This window comes from Balaenoptera borealis (assembly GCF_965194805.1).
Source record: "Balaenoptera borealis genome assembly, chromosome: 8".
NCBI classification, from domain to species: domain Eukaryota; kingdom Metazoa; phylum Chordata; class Mammalia; order Artiodactyla; family Balaenopteridae; genus Balaenoptera; species Balaenoptera borealis.
In genome coordinates, this window is record NC_138865.1 from 25,725,042 (window position 1) to 25,748,764 (window position 23,723).

Here is a 23,723-nt window from a genome sequence, read left to right on the forward strand (position 1 = left end):
TTTCTAATAATGCAGCTTAAGGTCACATTCATATTTTTGGTTTATTGTTGACTAAACTGTCTGAACTTTTTTCGCCTCTGCTGCTTTCATGTTACATCTCTCTCAATCCTACACTAAGTGCTATTAAATTTGGGGGAGTCCCAAACCTTTGGGGGTCCCTGTTAAGTTTTAGACATTGCCCCAGGCATGAGGGATAGTATCTTTCTGAATCCTGACCTGCTCATCTAATGTCTCTGTTACTCCTCTCAGATTCTTGTGACCCACAACTTGCAATAGTCTACCTTATGTATCTTTCACCAGGTCACTGGTGAGAAATGCAATCAGAACAGTGTGAAGCCAGAGCCCTAGTGAGAGTGATAGCCATTTACTGGGTCTCTATCCATTTGTACACTCAGTAAACATCCATTTGGTTACAAGCCAGGCATGGTGCTGAACACTCTCAAATTATTATCTTCATAAAGCTCTTTAGTAGGCATCATTAATGTCATTTTATTGGTGAAGGAATTGAAGTCCAGAGACTAATTAATTTGCTACACAGCTAGAAAGTAGAAAAGCCAGCATTTGAAACCAGGTCCAACTGACTCCAAAGCCATATTTTTTGCAAAATTACAGTAACTCAGCATTTATTCATAACCACATGCTAGGATTTGTGCTAAAGTCTTTACATTCACATCATATTGAATTCTCATACCAACCTTGTGAGGCAGGCATTATCCCCACTCAATACATTAAGTAACTGAGGTACAGATAGCTATGTAACTAAAAATGCCTCCCAGCTGGCCCTCCTCATTTAGTCAGTAACCTTTGGATAACTAATCCAGGATGTCCTTTGCTGCCAGCTGAGGTTTCTCCATCATTCCGTCATGTCCACTAGAATCTCATGAAAGTCCTTGAAAGTACTTTGCTGGAGTCCATAAATACTTTATGTCCTGGAATTTTTTCCAGGGATTTAAGAAGCTAGGGTTTCTTAGAGCCCTAATCATAATACAGAATTGAAGCCGGATTTGTATAAGGAGATTCTTACCTTATAGCATTGTTGAAATCATAGAAAAAGTAAGGGCTTGAAATCTTTCTTTCTCAGTTTTGTGCATATCACCAGTCCCTCCTCCCATCTGTAGGGTCACTGATAATATCCTGGCCATGGCACGCCCGTCCACTGAGCTCCTCGAGAAGTACTGCATCATCGAGCAGTTCCGAAGGTAAACGTTGCGTGTTTACACACTTTAATAAGCCAGCTTGTGTTTTCTCTTCTATTGCTTTTGACCTCAAATGGAGAGGTGCTTTCATTTTACCAACAGGAGTGTGAAGAACTTATTTCAAATAAGACAATTAAGGTTTTGAAAGTAGTTAATAATGTTTATTAATGCCAAAAATGGTTAATTTTTTTAACACTACCTCCCAATATGACTAATTTTTTTTTCTTTTTCCTTTAAGCCATGGCATAAAAAGTATCATCAACCTGCAGCGTCCTGGTGAGCATGCCAGCTGTGGGAACCCGCTGGAACAAGAAAGTGGCTTCACATACCTTCCTGAAGCTTTCATGGAGGCTGGCAGTAAGTCCTTCCATCCTCCTCTCCATGAGTTACCAAGGACAGAACTCAGAGACTTTTTGTCTATTCAGCTCTTAGGTTAAAAAGGTGATGGAAATAAACAGTTACTGCATAGTAGTGTAGTAGGGCTTCTAAAAAGTGAAGATGAGCTAACTTTGACTTTAAATAATGCGATCATTCTTCTGTGGTATTGCTGTTGAAAGTATAAGATTTCTTTTTTCCTGTGAGAGGGATCTTGAGAGGAGACCTTGTAGAAATAATGCCTGTATAATTAATATAAACAGTATCCAGACCTGTCATCTCATTTAATCCTTAAAGCAGTCACATAATATAGTTGTTCTGCTTCACACATGAGGTCACACAGGCTGAGGAAGTTCTGACTTGCCCAAGATCACACAGCTTAAACATGGCAGCAGGATTGGAACCCAGGACTCACTCATGCTTTTACCTACTGCATAGCTCTGCCCCTGGGTAGGATGCAGGGATTCTGTATGTGACGATCTACAACTTGTTTTTAAGAAGTTTATGTTAGCTTTTTTATCCCACTAGTTAGAAAATCTATATGTACTACCTTATGGCATTTATCAGTTAGACATGTTTCCATGCTTAAACAAGGTTGCATGCTTTCCCTCCACGGTTGAGTAATTTTGGCATAGATCATTGACTTTAATTTGCAATCCTGCTTTTCCTTAATTCTTTCTGACTGAGTTTCAGCAGGAAATGTGTTAAGTAATATAGAATGTGCTTTTTAAGAAATGTTAACAGTAAGTTTACTGGAAATGTTAAAAGCCTATTATTTTAGGTCTACTCATCCAGTGAGATCTGCATGCCTTACAGCTTTATACTTTTCATGAATTCACTCACTTTTTTCAAATGTCTTTACAAGTATTTTTCCTGTATGTTGATTTTCTTCTTGTTCTCTTTCTCATTGTCCAGTTTATTTCTACAATTTTGGATGGAAGGATTATGGTGTAGCATCCCTTACCACCATCTTAGATATGGTGAAGGTGATGGCATTTGCCTTACAAGAAGGAAAAGTAGCTATCCATTGTCATGCAGGGCTTGGTCGAACAGGTAAACTCTAGGAGGCGGTTTTATTGTCCTTCTACATATTTAAACATATAAGGAATATTTCCTAATTCTAGAGGATAGTTTTCAGATTCCTATCGAAGTTTTGGAGTCAAATGGAACAAGTCACTAAAAGATACTTGAAATATCTTAGATAGCTTCAGTGACCATATATTCATGAGAGTATTTTTGAATGATTTAGTGCTAAAACCTCATCATATTGAGTAATGAATAAGTGGATTTCCATAGCTAGCTAAATGATCTTTCTGATTTTCTTCTTTAAAGGAAAAAAATCAACACTTTGTTTTTAATATGCAGTGTCTTTTTAAAATGTATTTTCCTTAACCAAAATAATAATGAAAATAGCAAGCATTGTTCCACCTGCTATCTTTTTAAGTCTTTAGCAACAATGTAAGTTTTGAAGGAGGTTAATTTGCTACATCAAGTAAGTGGCAGGGCCATGATTTAAAATCCATGGCTGTAAGGATTTTGTTTGTAAAGGAGAGTCTTACCTGTACCTAGAATTCTATATAAAAATCAATGTTTTTACTTGAAAATGCTGCAGAATATCAGTGCAACACTGATATTGGGGCACAAAAAGGGTTGGAATCTTCATTGTCATATAATCTAGCCAGACACCTGAGCTCCACTCTGTCCACAGTGTACCCATATACCTGCCACTGGATCTTCCACCTGCTGGGGAGCATCTTTAGGGTAGAGACGCATTTCTGTCCCAGATTGTCAGCTCTCACGGTTGAGCCAAAATCTCACTGTTCTAGGGATTCCACATGACAGCTCTGCAGATATTTCATACTTACCCCAAAGAACTGACATGTCCTAGTGAGAAAGATAGGTTGGACCTTGCCGTATACTAGGAAAACATGCATTTTTTCAGAGGTTCTGATTTTCATGTGTAGCGAGATTCACAAACTTAGTGATTAACACAGATGCCTTTTGATTTGCCTTTTACTTGATGTTAATTAACTATTATATTTGAGTTAATTGATTATCGCCTTTTTATTATTCATTTTAATTTAGTATTAATTAACAAGAATACATAATGTTTATACTGTTAAGGCTATTTTCCTTAATATTAAGTGCTTATAGAAAAATAGTTATGGTCTAGAGGAAAATATATATTAGTTTAGGCATTAGTTTAGTCTTAAATAAGAATTATCAGGAGAAAAAAATAGATTGTGAATGTGAATAATTGCCAAAGATAAAAATACCCAAGTAGGAAAAATGCCAGTCTGGAATGTGCCACCAGTTGATGTCAAAGATGGCAGGGGTGGGAAGTTCCAAGCAGAGTGTACAGACTGATTGGATAGAAATTTTTAAGAGCTGTTCACAGTGGAAAGCAGGATTGGCTTTCTTCCATGTTGGAGTTGGGCATTAATGACGGTAAATGGGCCAGGTCATCAGTTTATTCAGTCATCACCCTCCACACTCAGTCATCCCCCCCTCACTCCACACCTACTCACCTTCACTGTGGCAGTTCTTGGTGCTTGCCCTGGAGTACAGAGGTGACCAAGGGTTCTCAGTCAAGGGGAGGGTTGCCATATAGACTTAGTAAAATAGATGAACATCTGTACAAAAAGTTATCATTGTCCTTAAAATGTTTCTGTATTTATGTGGTTTCCTAACACGTATTCAAATTTTAAATCACCAAAGAGTATAAATAAAAATATAAGCTTTTCTCATATCAATATTCTCTTCTTCACTGTTTAGGTGTTTTAATAGCATGTTACTTAGTTTTTGCAACAAGAATGACTGCTGACCAAGCAATTATATTTGTTCGGGCAAAGCGACCTAATTCCATACAAACCCGAGGACAGCTACTATGTGTAAGGGAATTTACTCAGTTTCTGATTCCTCTTCGCAATATATTCTCTTGCTGTGACCCCAAGGCACATGCTGTCACCTTAGCACAGTATCTCATTCGTCAGCGGCATCTGCTTCATGGCTATGAGGCACGACTTCTGAAACATGTACCCAAAATTATCCATCTCGTGTGCAAATTGTTGCTGGACTTAGCTGAGAACAGGCCAGTAGTGACGGAAGAAGTGGCAGAAGTACCTGGCCTCTCTGCTGAAATTGAAAAGACTGTTTCTGAGATGGTCACAATGCAGCTGGATAAAGAGTTACTGAGACATGACAGTGATACATCGGACTCTTTCACCCCCAATGCAGTGGTGGCAGATTTTGAGAATCAGGATGTGATTCTTTCCAGTGAGCAAGAGTTTGAACCTCTTTGGAAGAGGCGGAATGTTGAGTGCCTTCAGCCCCTGACTCGTCTGAAAAGGCAGCTCAGCTACAGTGACTCGGACTTAAAGAGAGCCGAGTCACTTCTGGAGCAAGGGAGGACTCCGTGGACAGTGCCTGCCCAGGCCGTGCTTTGCCATAACCCCAGGCAGCAGAAGCACATAAGCCATTGTTACTCCCCACAGTCTCCACAGCTAGATTTAAATAAGGAAACGCTGGTCCGCAATACATTTTCTTTCTGGAATCATGCTAAATTTGGAGGCCTGGAAGGACTCAAAGATGACAGGTCATCAATTTTCCATAGGACGAACATTCCAAAGGAAGTACAGCGAAGTAGAACCTTCTCTTCAGGTATTTCAGGTTCATACAACCCTGGGGAACCAGTTACACCAAACTTTGCAAATATCCCTAAGGAACTAAACGGTTCTCACCAGCAAGTGTCCCACTGTGAGTGTGAAACTCATGGTGGTTGTGGCCCAAGCTCCGTTGCGGAGGACAGTGAGACTTGCCGCCGCCCTGTGGACTGTGCGTCCAGTCCCAAAGCACAGTTCTTGGTTGGACCTGAAACCCGGGATAGCAAATATCTGTCTGAAGTTGCTCCATACACGGCTTTACAGTCTGACTTGAGTGTTGAAGCAAGGAGAATACTGGCAGCCAAAGCCCTGGCAAATTTAAATGAGATTGCAGAAAAGGAGGAAGTGAAAAAGAAGGTAGAAATGTGGCAGGTACTTGTATTTCATTTAATTATATATGAGTGGGAAATATTTGTGTCAGAGAAAAAACAGTACATTTTCCCAGATTCATTTGTTACAGGAATTTGAAGACATGTTTGTATAATACGTAACTTTTGAACTTCAAGTTACTCAGCTATGATACCAGCTTGCTGTCATAGAAACAACAGACACAGGGCTGTTTTGTAGGTTCATTTCAATCTCTGTGAAAGAAAGCACTTAGTGCTTAGCACTCAGCAGGGTGCTTGACTGAGCAAGGCAATGATACTGATTGATGTCGATAGTTTCCATCTTTCTCACTGGGCTTGCAGGACTGATGGACAGATGAACAGACCACAGCAGACAGCTGTAGAAACTGACCCGAAGTATCTCTAACCTGAGACCTAGCAGAGAACCACACTTTGAGAACCAGTGACAGAGATATAAATGAAATAGAGACAATTCTTTTCCAAAGCTCATTAACCCAAGTATCAAGTAAAGCCAGAAGGACGAGTGATGGATGCTGTCTGCTCAGCAGTCCCTCCTGCAGACTTCCCAATCCACCCCAGTAAGGCAGGTGCTGGATTCCGGAAGGCAAATGGGAGTGGCCACAGCGTACCTTTGTGCCACTGGTTTTATCTGAGATTGGGTTCTTGGGGTCTATTTCTTAGCCTTTACTTAAATTAGAATGTGAAATTTTAAATTTTAACGCCTTTTTGTGTCGTACTTTCACTAGGAAGACAGTCTTAAATTAACCTTGCTCTCTGCCCAAAATAAGCAGCTAGTCTAGAGGAAAGGCAGGCCTTATAAACCTAGTCATCAGAAACAGGTAAACTGCCCAAATGTGGGGCTGACCTGGGGAGGCCTGGCTCAGTGAAATTTTGGCTCGTTAGCCCATAACCTACCATGAATTATTTGTGTAGCTACTTTTCCATATGCTACCGTTAATCAAACAAGGTGTGTACACTTTTCAGGAGGCCAGACCTTCCGGATGCAGAGGCGGGTAGAGGAGGCGTGGAGCCTCGCCCTCCCTTGCAACTGTGTGACAGGAGGAGAGCTCTTCCACACACGATTTCTTCATCAGAATTGTAGTGTTTTGCTTAATGAATAGTTAGATGTATTGCTTTCTTCCAACATGAAGTATTTTCTTTATTTCCTACTCCAAACTGAGCAAGCCTTCCACTCAGTGAAGCAGGTCTCCTCTGCGTCGCTGTGAGCCACAGTAGCTAGCGGCAGGACCTCCGGGTTCAGGCTTGACAGCTCACCACCCCCTCGTGGGTCAGCCCCACATGGGCCAGACTGTTTGAACACATAATATAAACGAAAGCATTTCCTAGAGGTGGATACTACCCTATCATTTGGACAGGTTTGCCTTTTTCTTCCTTTCTAGATTTTATTGTGGGTCTTTCAGTAATAAAACAAATCAGTTGAATGCTGGAAAAAGTAAAATGAACATGATTTGAGTAGCATAATGCTGCCTGTGCCCTTATTAGGCCCTTTCACATCTATTATTTCATGTGATTTTCACAGTAACCCTGTGAGACAGATGATATTTTTTACAGATTCTTTGTTAATCTTTCAGTCCTTATGAATTAAGTATCACAGGTCAGGAAACTAAGGGTCACAGAGGTCAAGTGATGTGCTTGCGGTGATGTGGTCCAAAGGCAGCAGGGCCTGGATACAGTTCATGTGTTTAATACTTTCCATCATCCCTGATGTTTTTCCTAACCCTGCTGGAAGATTTCAGAAAACAACAATGATGTAATGGTTGTTTTACTAAGAGGGTCTTTGAGTCATGTTGTTCCTGCCCAACATAAAAATTGAGTAAAAGCTACTCTGCTATATACATGATCTATGGGGATATGAAGGACTATCCACAACTAAAAGTTTTGGCTTATTTATGACATAATAAAGAGAAACCCAGTGCTGGAGGACCCTGGTAGCATGAGAAAAACATCACAGACTGGGATAGAGCAGATCTGGGTTGGGAATGCGCTCTCGCACTTTGGGCTCCTGGGCAAGTTACTTCATCTTTCCTGAGCCCCCCAGTACATTTATCTGTAAAAGGGACCTCCTTGCTGGGTTGCTGTAAGAATCAGAGATAAGTCTTGTGTCATCGTTCCTGTCATACTATAAGTATTCTATGAATATTGGATGGGTGAATGAATGAATGGTGGCAATTATTCTGCTTATTACTATTGCAAACACGTATTTTATTTATTAAAAATAAATCTGAACCCTATCAGAAATTAAGATTCTTATCTCACTTTTCCCCTGATCTCTGTGAGGTAAAGTTTTAAAATCTTAAATTATCCCCAGACATTTGGAGTATTGGCAAGACTTCCTAGTTATTTTACCCTATCAAATTTCAGAATACAGGGCTTGTTTGTTAAATTCTACATAGGATTCTAAAAAGGAATTTGAAAGAAATATGTATACCACATTTACTAACTTTTTGGCACTTTTACACTTTACACTTTTTCATTTACACTTTTTCATCTACCATTCTACTTCCTTGCAGTAAATATTTGTTTTGTTCCAAGGAGCCTGAAAAGGAAGGTTCCCTCTTCTTGAACTGTTTCTGTGGTCTCTAAACAAAGTGGAGAACTCAGGTTAATTAAGCCTTTCTTTGTACCAAGAGCTTTAACAGCCCTCTCAGTTAGTCAGTCCACCTGTGGGGTGGAGATGAACTTTACAAAGGGAAACTGAGACTTAGAGAAATTGCATGTCTTAGCCCAAGGTACTGCCTGGAAGTGGGGTCACTGGGAGGGGTCCCGATCTGCACCCCAGAGCCTAAGAGTTTACTCTCCTGGACAGCCTAAGGATCATCAGATGTCAAACCATGCCTGCCTCCCTCTCCTCCTCTCTCCCTCACTTTGTCTCTCTCTTTCTCTTCCTCTCCCTCCTTTCCTGTCTGTCCTCTCCTCTCCTCTCTCCCTTCTTTTTCTCTTTCTTTCTTCCTTCCTTTTTAGAAAGAACTAAATTCCCGAGATGGAGCTTGGGAAAGAATATGTGGCGAAAGGGATCCTTTCATCCTGTGCAGTTTGATGTGGTCTTGGGTGGAGCAGCTGAAGGAGCCTGTGATAACCAAAGAGGACGTGGACATGTTGGTTGACAGATCTGCGGATGCCGCAGAAGCACTGTTTTTATTAGAGAAGGTAAAGTAGCTGTTGAACAGTTGGTGAAGTTAACTAAGGCCCTCAATACAAGTTTTACAGACTGAAAAAACCCGTTATAAAAAAGAGAATTCACACAGAATCCCTTATCGGGGTCTAATTTAAATTTTTCCAAGGTAAGAGAAGAAATGCATCCCCAGTATAAACATTTAGAAGGTACAAAAATAAAAAAGGAAAATACCCATAACCCCAGGAGAACTACTTTAAACATTTTCAAGTCTTTTCTTTCAATCTTACTGATGCATATGTTAACTTGGTAAAAATTATTTCACATACAACTTTATACTTCATTTTTGCTCAAAATTATAACATAGGTATTTTTCCATGTTTAAGTTTTTCATTAATGTTAACTTTAATGGGTAGGTAATGCTCTAACATGGGGATATGTTATAACTAACCACTTTTTCATTTTCAAGTACTTGTTTCTACTTATTTACTGTGAGCATATAATGTGAATAACTGAGGTAGGTTGGAATATGCACTCATTTGTATTTCTTTAAAAAGGGTGTGTGTCACATATATACATTTATGTACATATTTTGTGTATGTATAAAATATAGAAGGAAAAATAAGAAACTGATAATGGTGGTTGCCTTTAGAACAGCAGTCCCCAACCTTTTTGGCACCAGGGAGTGGTTTCATGGAAGACAGTTTTTCCATGGAGTGGGTTGGGGGGAGGATGGTTTCAGGATAATTCAAGCACGTTACATTTATTGTGCACTTTATTACTACTATTTTTATATTGTAATATATAATGAAATAATTATACAACTCACCATAATGCTGACAGGAGGCAGAGCTCAGGCAGTAATGCCAGTGATGGGGAACAGCTGTAAATACAGATGAAGCTTCGCTCACTCGCCCGCTGCTCACCTCCTGCTCTGCGGCCTGGTTCATAACAGGCCATGGACTATTACCGGTCTGTGGCCTGGGGGTTGGGGACCCCTGCTTTAGAGAATAGTAGTAGGAGACAGTGGATCTAGGAAGCAAGGGAGACTTTTCATTGTAGATTCTTTTATACAATTTAATATTTTTAACCCTGAAGAGATATTAAATTTTCATTTATAAATAGGCTTTGTTTTGTTTTAGGAAACAATGTTATAATCAGCCTTGAGTAACCTACTATGCTGTGGTGTAAACACTTCATTGCTTCCAAATCTTCTACTACTACTATTACTACTTCATATAGACACACAGAGATACACACAGGCACTTGCTCACAGTTGTGTGATGCACATCTTTAAAGATAAGGTTTTTCCTGTATCTGTAGTCCTTTTCTTAGGCTATTTTCTGAGCATTTAAATTTTCGAGATGAAACAGGAGGGCGGATAAGGAAGGCAGTTAACTTTCATTGGGTGGCAATGGGCCAGGCCCTTGCTAGGTCATAATTTCTATTTTCACCTTTGTTCATCTCCATAACTCAGAGAGGTAGAGGCCCCACTTTTCAGAAAAGGGAATGTGAAGCAGTCTGCCCACAGTGTGCAGCATGTGTCAGAGCAGGATACAAACTCCGGCACAAAGGTCATGTACTTTCTGTCACATTGTGCTGTTTCCTCATCATTCACTCCAACCCTCACATGCAGGGCATTTACATTATTTAGAATTTTTTTACTTTTATAGGCATCACTGTAATGATAATTTGTGCTTACAGGTTTTTCTGCATTTCAGATCATGTCCTTAGAGTAGATTTCCAGAAGTGAAATTAGTGGCTCTCAGGGGGCAACGTGTATTGAATGCGAACTGCTCCAGTGATGGAGTTTCTCCTTTGTTTCTCCAAAGTAAGCAACCCTCAAGAGTCAAGTTGGGGACACATTCTTCAGGGACCTTCCCCTTTATGTTATGGCATGCTCCTGGAGGGCTGTGTCTGTCTTTCTTCTTCTGTCCCTCCCCACTCAGTATTGTCTGCAACTGGCAAGACATGATGAAGGTACTGAGTACCCAGCCATCTAGTCCACATATCGCTGTGACGTGTCAGCATCTACTAGCCATACTGAAACGATTATGTCTAGAAACAACAAGAAGGGATCGTCCTCAGTTCACTGCATGGAAGGCATTTGATTTTAAATTGCACTTATCTTCAGATTCAACTCTACTTTGTGTAATAACTAACCAGCTTTGATATTACCTACTGAAAGCTTTTCAAGTTAACACATAACCGTAAACACTGGTAGAGCCCTTGGTAGATAGTTTAGTATTTGAGATAATGATTACTTGGTCACAAACCAGTTCTTGGCTAAGCAGTTGTTTTGAGTTTATTTCATGAGGCATTTTTTTTTTAACATCTTTTTTGGAGTATAATTGCTTTACAATGTTGTGTTAGTTTCTGCTATATAACAAAGTGAATCAACTATATGTATACATATATCCCCTCCCTCTTGCATCTCCCTCCCACCCTCCCTATCCCACCCCTAACTTGTTTGATTTTGATTTCTGCAAACACAGGGCCAGCAACAGACGATTCTTTGCGTGTTGCATTGCATAGTGAGCCTGCAGGTGATTCCTGCCAACGTGGAGGAAGCCGTTCTTGCACGTGCCATTAAAGCCTTCACTAAGGTGGGTGGCGCTCCTCTTTCCCCCTACAGACCACAGTCAGTATAATCTTTGTAAATCAGAATCTGAGGGTCACCAGCCTTCTCTAAAATAAACCTTTTGGCCATGTTTCCCTTTAATGGAAATGTGTTTGACATTTCTTGAAAATAGTTGTAAACTTTTGGCTAAAAAATATCAGTTTCCTAACAATGATATAAAAGGCTGAACTGTGGAGTTTTTGAAGGAAAACTTTGGAACAAAGAAGTTTTGTGTAGAGAGAAACAATTGAGTGTTGAGAAAATATTTTTAAATCATGTGCCTAGTAGAACTCAGAGAATCTTTTCTTGTTGAGCCAGTTCTACCTTGGGTCTGAACAAGAAACCATCTACTGAGAATTTAACATCCAACGTTAGCAGTTCGGTACCGTGTCTGGTTGGCAAATCCTAAGCAAAAAGTAAAAAAATGTTTCCTTTCCATGCACATCCTTTTGGCCTGCAGCAGTCTTTCCTGGCTGAAAAAACACACCAGATTTCATACCAAGAGGAAAGTTTCCCTTGGGACTTCCCTGGTGGTCCAGTGGTTAAGAACCTGCCTTCCAATGCAGGGGACGCGGGCTCGATCCCTGGTCAGGGAACTAAGATCCCACATGCCACAGGGCAACTAAGCCCACGCGCCACAACTACTGACCCCGCACGCTCTGAAGCCCGCTTGCCACAACAAAAGACCCTGCATGCCACAACTAAGACCCGGTGCAGCCAAATAAATAAATAAATATTGAAAGAAAGAAAATGTTCCCCTCACTTCTTAAACCAATTTGTTTGGTATCTCTCATATGTGATACAAAAATGTCATTAAACAAAGAACCCAGTTTTTCAACGACAGCATCTGTGGCAAACATTAATGATAATAGCACTTATTATTTGTACTCATTCACCAATCTCTTTCCCCATCCACTCTTTCTAAAGTGATGTCCTTCTTGCAGGTTTCTTTTTTCCTCATCTGATGCTTTACAGCACTGACCACTTTGCATCCTCTCAGTCTCTTCATGACTGTTTCCAGAGTCAGCGCCTCAAAACCAAAGTCATGTGATCCTTTACATCTCTGTTTATGTTTTCATAGACCCAGAGGCCACTGCTGTGTGGGGATGGTTGTGATTTGGTGTTTAACAAAGTATACAGTTCAAACTGTTGTTAATGTTAATAAGTTTTTGCAGATAGGACAGACAAAATAATGATTAAGATAAAGTTACATTTCTGAATTTAACTGAAAATAATCCTGAATACTGGACTCTCTGAAAGTGGTAGGAATTCTTTACAACTTCTGTTGACCTTTTAGGGGGATACTAATGAAAAGTTAAATATACCAGTTGTTCCAAATCTGTCTGTAAAAATGTTAGAATACCGTTCTTGGGTCTCTCCCCTTGTGCACAATCTTAGGAGCAAAGGCCCTGATAGCTTCTATTCCAGGCTAGCTCTTCAAGGAAATCTGTGTAGCATCTGTTTCCTGTGTAACAAAGATCATGTTTCCTTCAGGCCAAAGCTTAGCAGGCTTGCCACAGCTCCCTCATCAAACATGGGGGATTGCCTAAGCATGGAGTTCCTCAGCTGTGATGCAGACTCAACCTGTGCCCCTCTGCATCATCCCCAGGGGGCTTGGAGGGCAAGGGAACCCATGTGATTACGGAGCGTGTGCTGCCTTCAGTCATAAAGTTGTTTGTCTCTGACCCAGCAATCTCATGTCTTCTGCTAGCATCTATAAGGTGTGTTATCAGGGTGAAATCTCAGACCCTTCCCAGCCCTTCATAAGGGAACAGGCTTTGCTCTCTCTCTCCAGGAGGGAAGGGATCACTGGCCAAGTGATCCTGATCCTTTCCTAAGGAGTCACACATTTCTTTGGCGATGGGAGTGGGGTGGAGGTGTGGTGATTGCTCTGGTTCTCTGTCCTAACATCACTCCTAACCCTGCAATACGGTGAACTTGGGTAAACAATCCAAATATGTGTATGTGGTGCCTTCCCACCAATGGGAAAGGAAATTAACTTTATGGAGGTATTTATATGTGCCAAGCATGTGTTAGAGCCTCATATTTAGTACTAAGGAGATGGATGTTGTGGTCTTTATTTTACAGGAGGGTTAAGTATGACCTGAGGCTACAATTGCTGACAGGTGGAAAGCTAGGCCCCCATTCAGGTCACCTCAGTCCAACAGTTAAGCTGGTGTGCATTGTTTTAATAAGGAGACCTTTCCCTTATACCATCCATGATCAGTCTCTGCATTCAAAACCCCCATCACACTCACTATTGACTTGCTTCATGAGTACAGTACATATCCAGGCACTAGATTTAATTTTTTTAGTTTTCATTCATAAATTTGGTATTGTCATGATTGGTAGTTCTAATATAGTATTTTAATTAAAACTAGTGTGTGAAATGCATTGTGTGTGCTTTTTAATTGTGTATAATTTTGTTTATAAGTCTTTGTTTTTTTCTCCACGCCCTTTCTTTTCTCCCAAAATAAAGACTGGTTAAAATTCTTGTTATAGTATCCTGAATATAAATTTTCTTTGTTACCAGGTTAATTTTGATTCTGAAAATGGACCAATAGTTTACAGCACCCTGAAGAAAATATTTAAGAACACACTGGAAGAAAAAAGAAAAATGACAAAAGATGGCCCTAAGCCTGGCGTTTAGTGAGGCTGACTTTCCCCTCGTGAATATTTCAGACCTGAAGATCTAGATGGCATTTCTGCTCATAGCTGAACAAGCTGAAATGTGGAACTGCTTCGTCTCATAGCACTTTATTTCAGATGCTCTTGGTTTGTGCTAAGAATGCTTGTTCCTGTTTGGAGCAATTATTTATTTTAAAATATCCTTGAGTTACATTTTTGTGTTGAAAAATTGCCATAAAGTTGGTGCCACTTCTTTTATTTATTTAACTGGATTAATATTGTTGTATTAATTTTTTAAGAATGCGGTGTTTACATCCTTATTCTTTTTGACATTTTGGAAAAAGTTGTAGCTCTTCTTTCCAAAACAATTATCTTATTGATGGAACTCTTCCTAGAGTTTTTACCAAATAGATAATTTTAGTAGTAAAACTTCACTGTGTGTCTATTCCCCAATACATGACCTAAGGAAGTCACCAAGTGTCTTAAACTGTTTTATATTTGTTAATAAGAAGGCAATTGACACAACATTTTTAAAGGATTTTTTAATATTTGTTTGAATTTGTTTTTTCTTTTTATAAATGTGGCAAAGGGTCTCAAATGTATTATTTTTCAGAGTGATTTAGTTTTACGTTAAAAGATTGACAGTGCAGTGTTTGGGACTTATTACTGTAGGAAATAGACTTGCTCTTTGTCAGGCTTCCAGACAACCTCACTGACCTCTGCTGTCACAGGCGGAAGGAGCAGTTCTCAACACATCAAACCTTACTCCCACTCCCCTGGGCTGTTGCTGAGCTGAGCAGCATCTTTACAGAGAAAGTGAGATCAGTGACAGGCAGTATGGGAAGCTGCAGGACTCCAGCAGAAAGAACTGTCTTACAGGGGCGGGCACCCTAGCCATTGCCTCTCCCCAGAGGCAGTTCTGTTCATGCCGATGTTGTGATAGCACGAGCACCAGCCCACACCTCCTAAATCTATCGTTCCATAAACCCAGTTGCCTCAGGGCCCTATCTTTGGCTGCTTTACTTCTATGAGAATTAAGACTTTTAAACTGAATTTGACTCAATGTAGGTTGCATTCATTTGGATAAGAGGAAGTAATTGCTCAAACTATTTTAGTTCCTTATAAACCAAACTATCAGCAATGGAAGCCATTAAATATTATTTAAATGAATATGTGGGGCACGAGAGGCCAAGCCACAGAACAGATAGTAGTTTTTCCCAATAAAAGTGATATTAAACCAATTTCTAACTAAAGCTACTACTTAATCTTAAAGACAGAATTTCAGGGGAAGTAAGGCTAATTTACAACAAATGAAATTTCTCCAACTTGGGCATTTCTGAATCAAGCTCTAGCACATCAAAAATATTTTAGTCATTATTGGTCTTACTAACTCTAGTGGCAAATGCCAAATGCCACACTGTTTGAATTTTTTAGGAAATCAAATCCAGTGAATTTTAACGGACTGGGTTGCCCATTCCTGAAATTTCTTATTTTCAAGTGCCTGATCTGGGAAAGAAGGGGAGAAAACAATTACATTTATCCAAAGGTACATTATAAAAATATGTTTTTTACCTAAAAAGATGTTTATCCTCATCTCAGTCAGTCTCACGTGGGCAGGCACCACCATGGCTTATTTGGCAAGTGGCTTTTGGCTTGTGTGTCTGAAATGATCGTTTCAAATTAGAGGATGGATCCTGCACAGCCATGATGTGACTGCAGCAGTGCATGTCTAAAATCTAAGTGCACCAGCCTGAAAAAGAGAGATGGTGGGAGAAATTAATCAGACTGTATACAGTTTTTGTATTAATTTGAATAAAAGTGGGGGAAAAAACCCATAACCTTCGTCTTGTAGTTCTTTAGCTTGGTGCTCTTGAGATCCTGATGATAAAGATGTGGCTTTGTGATTAGAGTATCCTGATGGGCAGCCTGAGTTGCAGGCTGAATAGTCAGCTAGCCAGGCTCTAGTCAGTCCCCATCCTGTCGGTGCAGAATGACCAAGGGGTGGAGACCGCAGATAGGAGGGTTCTAAGAGGAATGTGTGAGGAAAATCTCAAGGTCGGCAAGATTCCTGCCTTCCTGTGTTTGAACTGGTGGGGAGTTCTTTGTAGCCCGGAGGATAGAAATCTACCTTCTGGAAGAAGTTACAGGGCTGCAAAATTTAGGTCAGCAGAGTGGAAAGGGCCAAAAGCGTACACATTCAGAACTTAACTACCATGGCTGAGCACATGCATTGTCTTGCTTACTTCTCTTACAAGACCAAGAGAGAAGTATTTTTCATACTTGGCTGATGAAAGAATTCCCCTCTGACTGACTTTGAACCATGCTCACCTCCCTCTTGAGGCCCTTTCAGCACTCGACTCCACGATGGCATTATAGAACATCATATTATCCATAACTTCAGTGAAAATATCCCACATTTTTTGTCCTCTGAAAAAGACTGAGCTCACGCTGTTACTGTTTTATATATATATAAATATATATATATATGCATACACACACATGCATATATATACATATATATGATCTCTAGCATATCACACTTTTTGGTTTTTTCCTATTTCAGAGAATTTGCTGATGCTCTTTGAGATGAAGTGCTGCTGTTTTAGAGATTGCTTCATCTGTTTGCATAACTCAGAAATGCTATGCTGATCTACTTTCTCATAGCTTCAGCCAGCTTCCCAGTTCTATCTGAGAAAGAGTATGTGCTTTCGTCACTCTGGATTCCATGAAAATAACTATATATCATACTTCAATAGAGAGAAAGTTTCTCTATTTTCTCTTAAGTGGAGGACACTTACTCATATGCTTGGGTGCTATTTCTGGCTGTTCTCTAGAGGTCTAAACAAATTTCCAGAGATGCTATGTTGTAGACAATGCATGCCCCAAGTTCTTGATATCTGAAGGCCCCCAAATAATTTGGGTGATTGTTTAAAAGTGATAGCTTACTCATAGGATCTTTGTTGTTGTTCAAAATTAATAAGCATTGATATATTTTCAGTGCAAGTGAACCAAGAACCACATTCCCTTTGGTGCTTTTTATTTTTATGAATGTGGCCCAAGATTAGCACCTTACCAAAGGAGCCCTTTTCATTGTTAGGTGTTGAAAATTATTTACAGATAAAATGGCAGGAGAAAAATTCAACAAATCCTGTTACACAGTGGTGCATTATTTTTTAGTTATGCTTTTAAGCATGAGCTGATCTCTGATTAGCCCAACGCTGACAATAAAACTGATTTATAAGTAATCACAATGGAGCCATTCAATAGTGGAGCTGTGGCAAACCTTCGTTCTAAGCCATCAACTAAAATATCCAGTCACTAAAAATAATGTCCCAATAAGACTTTAATATCATAAAACCTTTTGCACTCAAAATAAGTTTCATACATCCACTGCAATTTATATCACAATAGAAGGCTGTTACGCTCCTGCCTCCTGGCTTTTTTGATGAAAAGATGTTTTAAGAATGAAAAGAAGTTTTAAGATTGCCTCTGGGAGGCAAATGAAAACATGTTTTAAGATTGCCTCTTTGGGAGAGAAGTTATGTTTTTAGAATACTTTCCTACTTACATGACCATTTGATTACAGTCTTCAAATACTCCTTGGTTTTGATTTAGTGAATTGCTTTATCATTTTCTTTCTCCTCTTAAAAATAGAACAAGACTACTCAGACGTTGAATCAGGTTGAACCATATTGAATGGCCATTTCTGCAAGTCAAAAATTATCAAATATGGGCCATTTCATATGGTTCAACCTAATACTAAATTTAATGTACCTGGGACTGGTAGGTGACATTTTCTGAATTATTTTAGCAAAGTTTAGATGATCAATTATTTTCTAAGAATATCCTGTATGCTCACATTAGAGTTCCAATACAATTGGAAGAGACTAATGTGAAACTCCTATTCGTTCAGCAGTTGATTTGTGCTACTCTGTGCTTGCACTCTGCTGATGCTGGGGACGCCCAGGAATCATTCCGTCATTCATCCCGCCATCAGGAGCCAAGTCTAGTGCATGTCTATATCTGCCACGTCACTTGTCCATGCTATCTTCTCCTTCCATCAGCACCCTGAGTTCTGCATTGTATGCCACCTCGCTACCCCCTTCAGTCCACACTTGCACTCTTTCTATACAATGCTGGAAGACTAATTCTCAACACTTATTATTCAGTTAATTCTGAATGTCCTTCAAAAGTCGGTTCTGATCCCTTCAAACAGAATATGTTCTAACTAACTCTTTGTTAAGTGTAATTAAATTCAACTACCTGACGACCAAGGAGGTGGGGAGGTGTTATAGGTTGAATTATGTCCTAAAATTCATATGTTGAAGTCCTAATCCCCAGTACCTCAGAATGTGACTGTGTTTGGAGATAGGGCCTTTTAAGGGGTGATTAAGTTAAAAGGAGGCCCCGTATGTGTGGGCCCTAATCCAATCTGACTGCTGTCCTTAGAAGAAAAGATCAGGACACAGACATGCACAAAGGGAAGATATGAGGACACAGAGTATATGGCCATCTGCAAGCCAAGGAGAGGTCACCGGGGAACCCACGCTGCTGATACTTTCATCTTGGACTTCCAGCCTCCAGAATTGTGGGAAAATAAATGTCTGTTGTTTAATCCACCCATCTGTAGTATTTTGTTACAGCAGCCTGAGCTGACTGATACAGGAGGAAGCAAAATCTCAGCTCCTCCTCAGTGCTTACAGTGTACCTTGTGTGTGTTTATAGTTTTACTTCAAATAACACATTGCTTGGTTTATAAACTTCATGTAAACTGAAGAATGCAGTATGCATTCTCCTGTGACTTGCTTTTTTTTGCTCAACATGCTCCTCATATTTATGCGTGTTGATGTGTGATCTATGTGTTATCTGCTGAGTGGTATTTCATTATGTGGATATACCACCATTTATCCCTTTGACTTGTGATAGACACTTGGTGGTTTATACTTGTACATTAGTGTAAACACATGAGTGCACACATGCAAGTTTCTCTAACCTGTGTAGCTCAGAGTGGAATTTATGGGTTTTAAGGTATGCACATGTCCAGTTTCCTATGCAATAAGAAAGCATTTCTAAAAATGTTTGTACCTGTTTACACTCCCAGCGGCCATGAATGAGAGTTCCCATTGCTCTGCATCCTTGTCAACACTTAGTACTGTCTGATGAGTGCTTGATTTTTGCCAGATCTAGTTGATGGAGATAGTGTTCCAATATGTTATTACATGTTTGGGGACATTTGTGTTTCCTCTTCTCTCAAGTGTGTGTTCACATGCATCTCTGTCTCTCACAGGACTTAAACATAGGATGCTGGATTTGTTGATATTCTTTCTTTTCATCCATGGAACTGCTACTCCTAGTGTAACACTGGGTGCATAGAAGGGATTCAACAAATGTGGGTAAAAGAAAGGGAAGGGGGTAGAGGAAAGGAGGGGAGATCCCTGATGTCAGTGTATATAGAAAAAATACCTAGGGCAATTATATTTAAAAACAAGAGAGTGGAGTGTATAGGGGCATAATGGAAGTAATATTTCTCCACTTCATTCAAAGTAGTAAAATATCCGTGCCAGTAGACGGTGCCAAGTTACGTATGTAATACCTACAGTAAGCACTAGGAAAACTATGCAAAGTGATACTCTCACAAACTATAATCAAGATGGACTTTTTTTTAATGTTCAAATAACTACAACAGGAAAGAAAAGAAACAAGAATGAGGAACACAAAGCAAGCAAACAATAAAATGACTGACTTAAGTTCTAACAATTACCTAAATTCAGATGGTCTAAATGCACCAATTAAAAGACAGATTGGCCAAGTGGATAAAAAATGATTAATAAGTCCTGTCTGCCAGAAACATTAAAATACAATGTTATAGATAGGTTATAGCATACATTATTTTTTAAAAAGCAGAATGGTTATATTAGTATCTGATAAAGTAGACTTTAGAGCAAAGAAAATTACAGAAACATTACACAATGATAAAAGGATCAACCCACCAGGGACACACAATCCTGAATACGTACACACCAACCATCAGAGCGTCCAGTTACATGAAGCAAAACCTGATAGAGCTGAAAGGAGAAATAGACAAAGCCACAATTAGGGTTGGGACTTAAGCATCCCACTCTCAGCAACTGAGAGACTACGTGACAGAAAGCAAAACTGTAGAGTCACTGATACACACATACATGCATATGACAGTGGATTCTGCATACACAAATGCACACAACAAACACTGGCTCCTCTGCAGCAGTTCTGACTGGTTTATCTCAGGACCCCTTTGCTCTCCTAAGAATCATTAAGTTCCTCAAAGAGGTTTTGCTTATTTGTATTGTATTTATTGATATTTATATATATTAGTAATTGACAAATTTCTAAAATAATTCATTTAAAAGAACAAAAACCTGTTCTGTACTTCTTAACATAAATGTCTTTGTGAAAAATAACTATATTTTTAAATGAGTGGCATTGTTTTTAATTTTTGAAAATCTCTTTAAGGTCTAAAAAGAGAAGACAACTGGACTCTCATATCTGCCTCTGCATTCATTTTGTTATACTATCACACATCTTGTAATCACTGGAAAACTCCACTCTACATTCATGAAAGTGAGAAATGCATGTAATATCTTTTTTTTTTTTTAATTTGTTTATTTATGGCTGTGTTGGGTCTTCGTTTCTGTGTGGGAGCTTTCTCTAGTTGCGGCAAGTGGGGGCCACTCTTCATCGCGGTGCGCGGGCCTCTCACTATCGCGGCCTCTCTTGTTGTGGAGCACAGGCTCCAGACACGCAGGCTCAGTAGTTGTGGCTCACGGGCTTAGTTGCTCCGCGGCATGTGGGATCTTCCCAGACCAGGGCTCGAACCCGTGTTCCCTGCATTGGCAGGCAGACTCTCAACCACTGCGCCACCAGGGAAGCCCTAACATCTTAATGCTATAATGAAAAAGTTTGAAGCTTGAAGACACCCTGAAAGAGTCTCAAGTCCCCCACAGGTAGCCCTGACAGTGTATGACCTCTATCAACTCAAAATTAACAACCCAAATCTCCTTTCCAAGAAAGCCTCCCACTAAGGAGATGCTGCTGGAAGTAGAATTCAATTTGACAAGGAGGGAGAAATGAGGGCAAAGGAAAAGAAGATCTTTTTAAAAGTTGGGAGAGGAACAGAAAGTATGAGTTGTTGTTGTTGTTTTTTCTCATCACTTTTCAAAAACCACAGAGAAAGAAGCCCTGAAACCATGAAGGTAGGGAAGCCGTTCTGCCCCATCTCACATAGCATGAGCAACAATCCCATATAAAATTATTAAAAGAACAAAAAAGATTAATGGATTAGGTGCAGAATAACATCCCTATGAATAAAGAAAGGATGCCAGAAAAATACGCTTGCAAATACTTACCTAATATTTAAATGAGCTTTAAAAATTAAGATTATAGAAGCTATGATAGAATAGCAAAAAATTAGAATATGAAAAACTCAGAAATGAGATGATTGGATAAAAAGAAGTCCTGAAAAAACAGATGAACTCAAGAAAGAATTAGAAATAAAAAGGAAAACTTTGAGAAACTGAAAATTAAACTAGATGGAACACAAGAGCAAGTAAATCCAAGAGAAACAAAGGTGGGGAGGAGGAAAACAAATTTACAAAGTAAGATTAAAAAGATTTGAGAAAAGTGATAGATACAGAAGACAGTCAAAGAAGATTCAACATAAGTATAATAGGAATTTCAAAAAAAGAAAGCCAAAATAATGGAAAAAACAAATTATAAACTGTAATACCAAAAAAATTGTTCAGTAAAAGAAGACTTAAAAGGATATACTAAAAGTTCACTCCATTTATCATTACATGGGAAAATTGACCCAGACTGGCCAACAATGACACATATTCTAGTAAAATTATTGGATTTTAAAGGAAAAAGAAAAGCCTCTTTGGACAATCAGACAAAAAGACCAAGTCATTTAAAAGGGAAGTAAAATCAGACTGACATCAGACTTTTCAAAAGCAACACCATGCCAGAAGATAAATGATACATGAGTATCTTGTTAAAATGTCAAGCTATTACCTAAGCTATTTACAGATTCAATGCAATTCCAACAGCCCCCCCCCTTTTTTTTTTGAAGAAATGGAAAAAAGGATTTTGTTTCCAAGCAATGCAACCGTTATATATAAAGGCCACACATTTGTATGAACATAAAATAACTCAGAGAATATTATTCACATGAGTCTTTCCTAAGGAGTCTCCTAGACTTGGGATCAGGCCGAATCCAACCCACCACTTGTTTTTGTACAATGCATGAGCCATACAAAAAGTATAAAATATCTGTGAGTCCATAATTATATAAGTAAGTGAGCAATAGATAAGTGGAGGAGATGAGACAAATCTCTGAAGAATTCCAGATTAATTTAGGTAGATACTCTTCTCTTCCCCACTAAAATGTGGGATGCACTTAGTAAGTTGCTTCCAGAAAGTATAATATGGAAGGGGACAGGAAGGTGTATCAGTTTACAGTGGAGAAAACTGGGAAACAGGTCCTGGCCTGGGAATCAAGGTCAATATCATCAGTGGTAAGTCATGTTGATAGCATTTTTCCATGGCATGACATGGGGAGAAAGGCACTTTACATCTGTGGTCATTCTCCCCAAAACCCATAAGTCCAGTCTAACCATGAGGAAAACATCAGGCAAATCCAAACTGTGGGACATTCATCAAAAAACCTGGGAAGTCCTCCTCAAAACTATCAAGTTAATCAAGGACCAGGAAAAGCTGAGAAACTCTCACAGCCCAGGGGAGGCTAAGGAGACATGATGACTAACTGTGATATCCAAGATTGAATTCTGGAACAGAAAAAGGACATTGGGAGAAAATTGGTGAAATCCAAGTGAAGTGTCGAGTTTAGTTAAGAGCAATGTACCAATGTTGGTTTCTTACTTGTGACAAACATACCATGGTGATATAGAATGTTAACAGTAGGGAAATTGAGTCAGGAATATACAAGAATTCTACTCTTTCTTTGAAATTTTTGTGTTAAGCAAAACTATCTTTAAAAGTTTATTGTTTTAGGGGCTTCCCTGGTGGCGCAGTGTTTAAGAATCCACCTGCCAATGCAGGAGACACGCGTTTGAGCCCTGGTCTGGGGAGATCCCACATGCCGCAGAGCAACTAAGCCCGTGCATCACAACTACTGAGGCCGGGTGCCACAACTACTGAAGCCTGTGCGCCTAGAGCCCATGCTCCGCAACAAGAGAAGCCACCACAATGAGAAGCCCATGCACCACAACGAAGAGTAGCCCCTGCTCGCTGCAACTAGAGAAAGCCCGCGCGCAGCAACAAAGACTCAATGCAGCCAAAAATAAATAAATTTATGAAAAAAAAAGTTTATTGTTTTAAAAAGACAATCTTAAGGTGTATTATGGACTAAATCTTTGTGTCTCCCCAAAACTCATATATTGAAACCTTAATTCCCACTGTGTCTATTTGGACATAGGGCCTGTGAGGAGATGATATAGGTTAAATGAGGCCATAAAGGTGGGACCCTAATATGAGAGGGCTGGTACCCTTATAAGAAGAGGAAGAGACACCAGAGTTTTCTCTCTGCCCTGTGGGGACACAGGGAGAAGTTGGCTGTCTACAAACCAGGAAGTGAGTCCTCACCAGGAACCAACCTGCCAGACCTTAATCTCAGATTTACAGCCTCTAGAACTGTGAGAAAATAAATTTCTGTTGTTTAACTCACCCAGTCTATGGAATTTTGTCATGGCAGCCTCAGCAGACTAA

The 23,723-nt window shown here is 39.6% G+C and overlaps 1 protein-coding gene across 8 annotated transcripts in view; it reads left to right on the forward strand.

Moving 5' to 3' along the window:
* Nucleotides 1-18,095, forward strand: part of PTPDC1 (protein tyrosine phosphatase domain containing 1) — an 89,867-nt gene extending 71,772 nt beyond the window's left edge. For 6 of the 8 annotated variants that reach the window (XM_082401042.1, XM_082401041.1, XM_082401045.1 and 3 more), the window contains 7 exons: nt 1,119-1,199; nt 1,435-1,553; nt 2,487-2,624; nt 4,347-5,605; nt 8,563-8,748; nt 11,209-11,319; nt 13,867-18,095. In XM_082401042.1, coding sequence (XP_082257168.1) covers nt 1,119-1,199; nt 1,435-1,553; nt 2,487-2,624; nt 4,347-5,605; nt 8,563-8,748; nt 11,209-11,319; nt 13,867-13,983 — 2,011 coding nt within the window. In that variant the 3' untranslated portion in view covers nt 13,984-18,095. The remainder of the gene's footprint in view (nt 1-1,118; nt 1,200-1,434; nt 1,554-2,486; nt 2,625-4,346; nt 5,606-8,562; nt 8,749-11,208; nt 11,320-13,866) is intronic. The other 2 variants (XM_082401046.1, XM_082401044.1) reach the window with 2 other exon arrangements.
* The last annotated feature ends 5,628 nt before the right edge of the window (nt 18,096-23,723 follow it).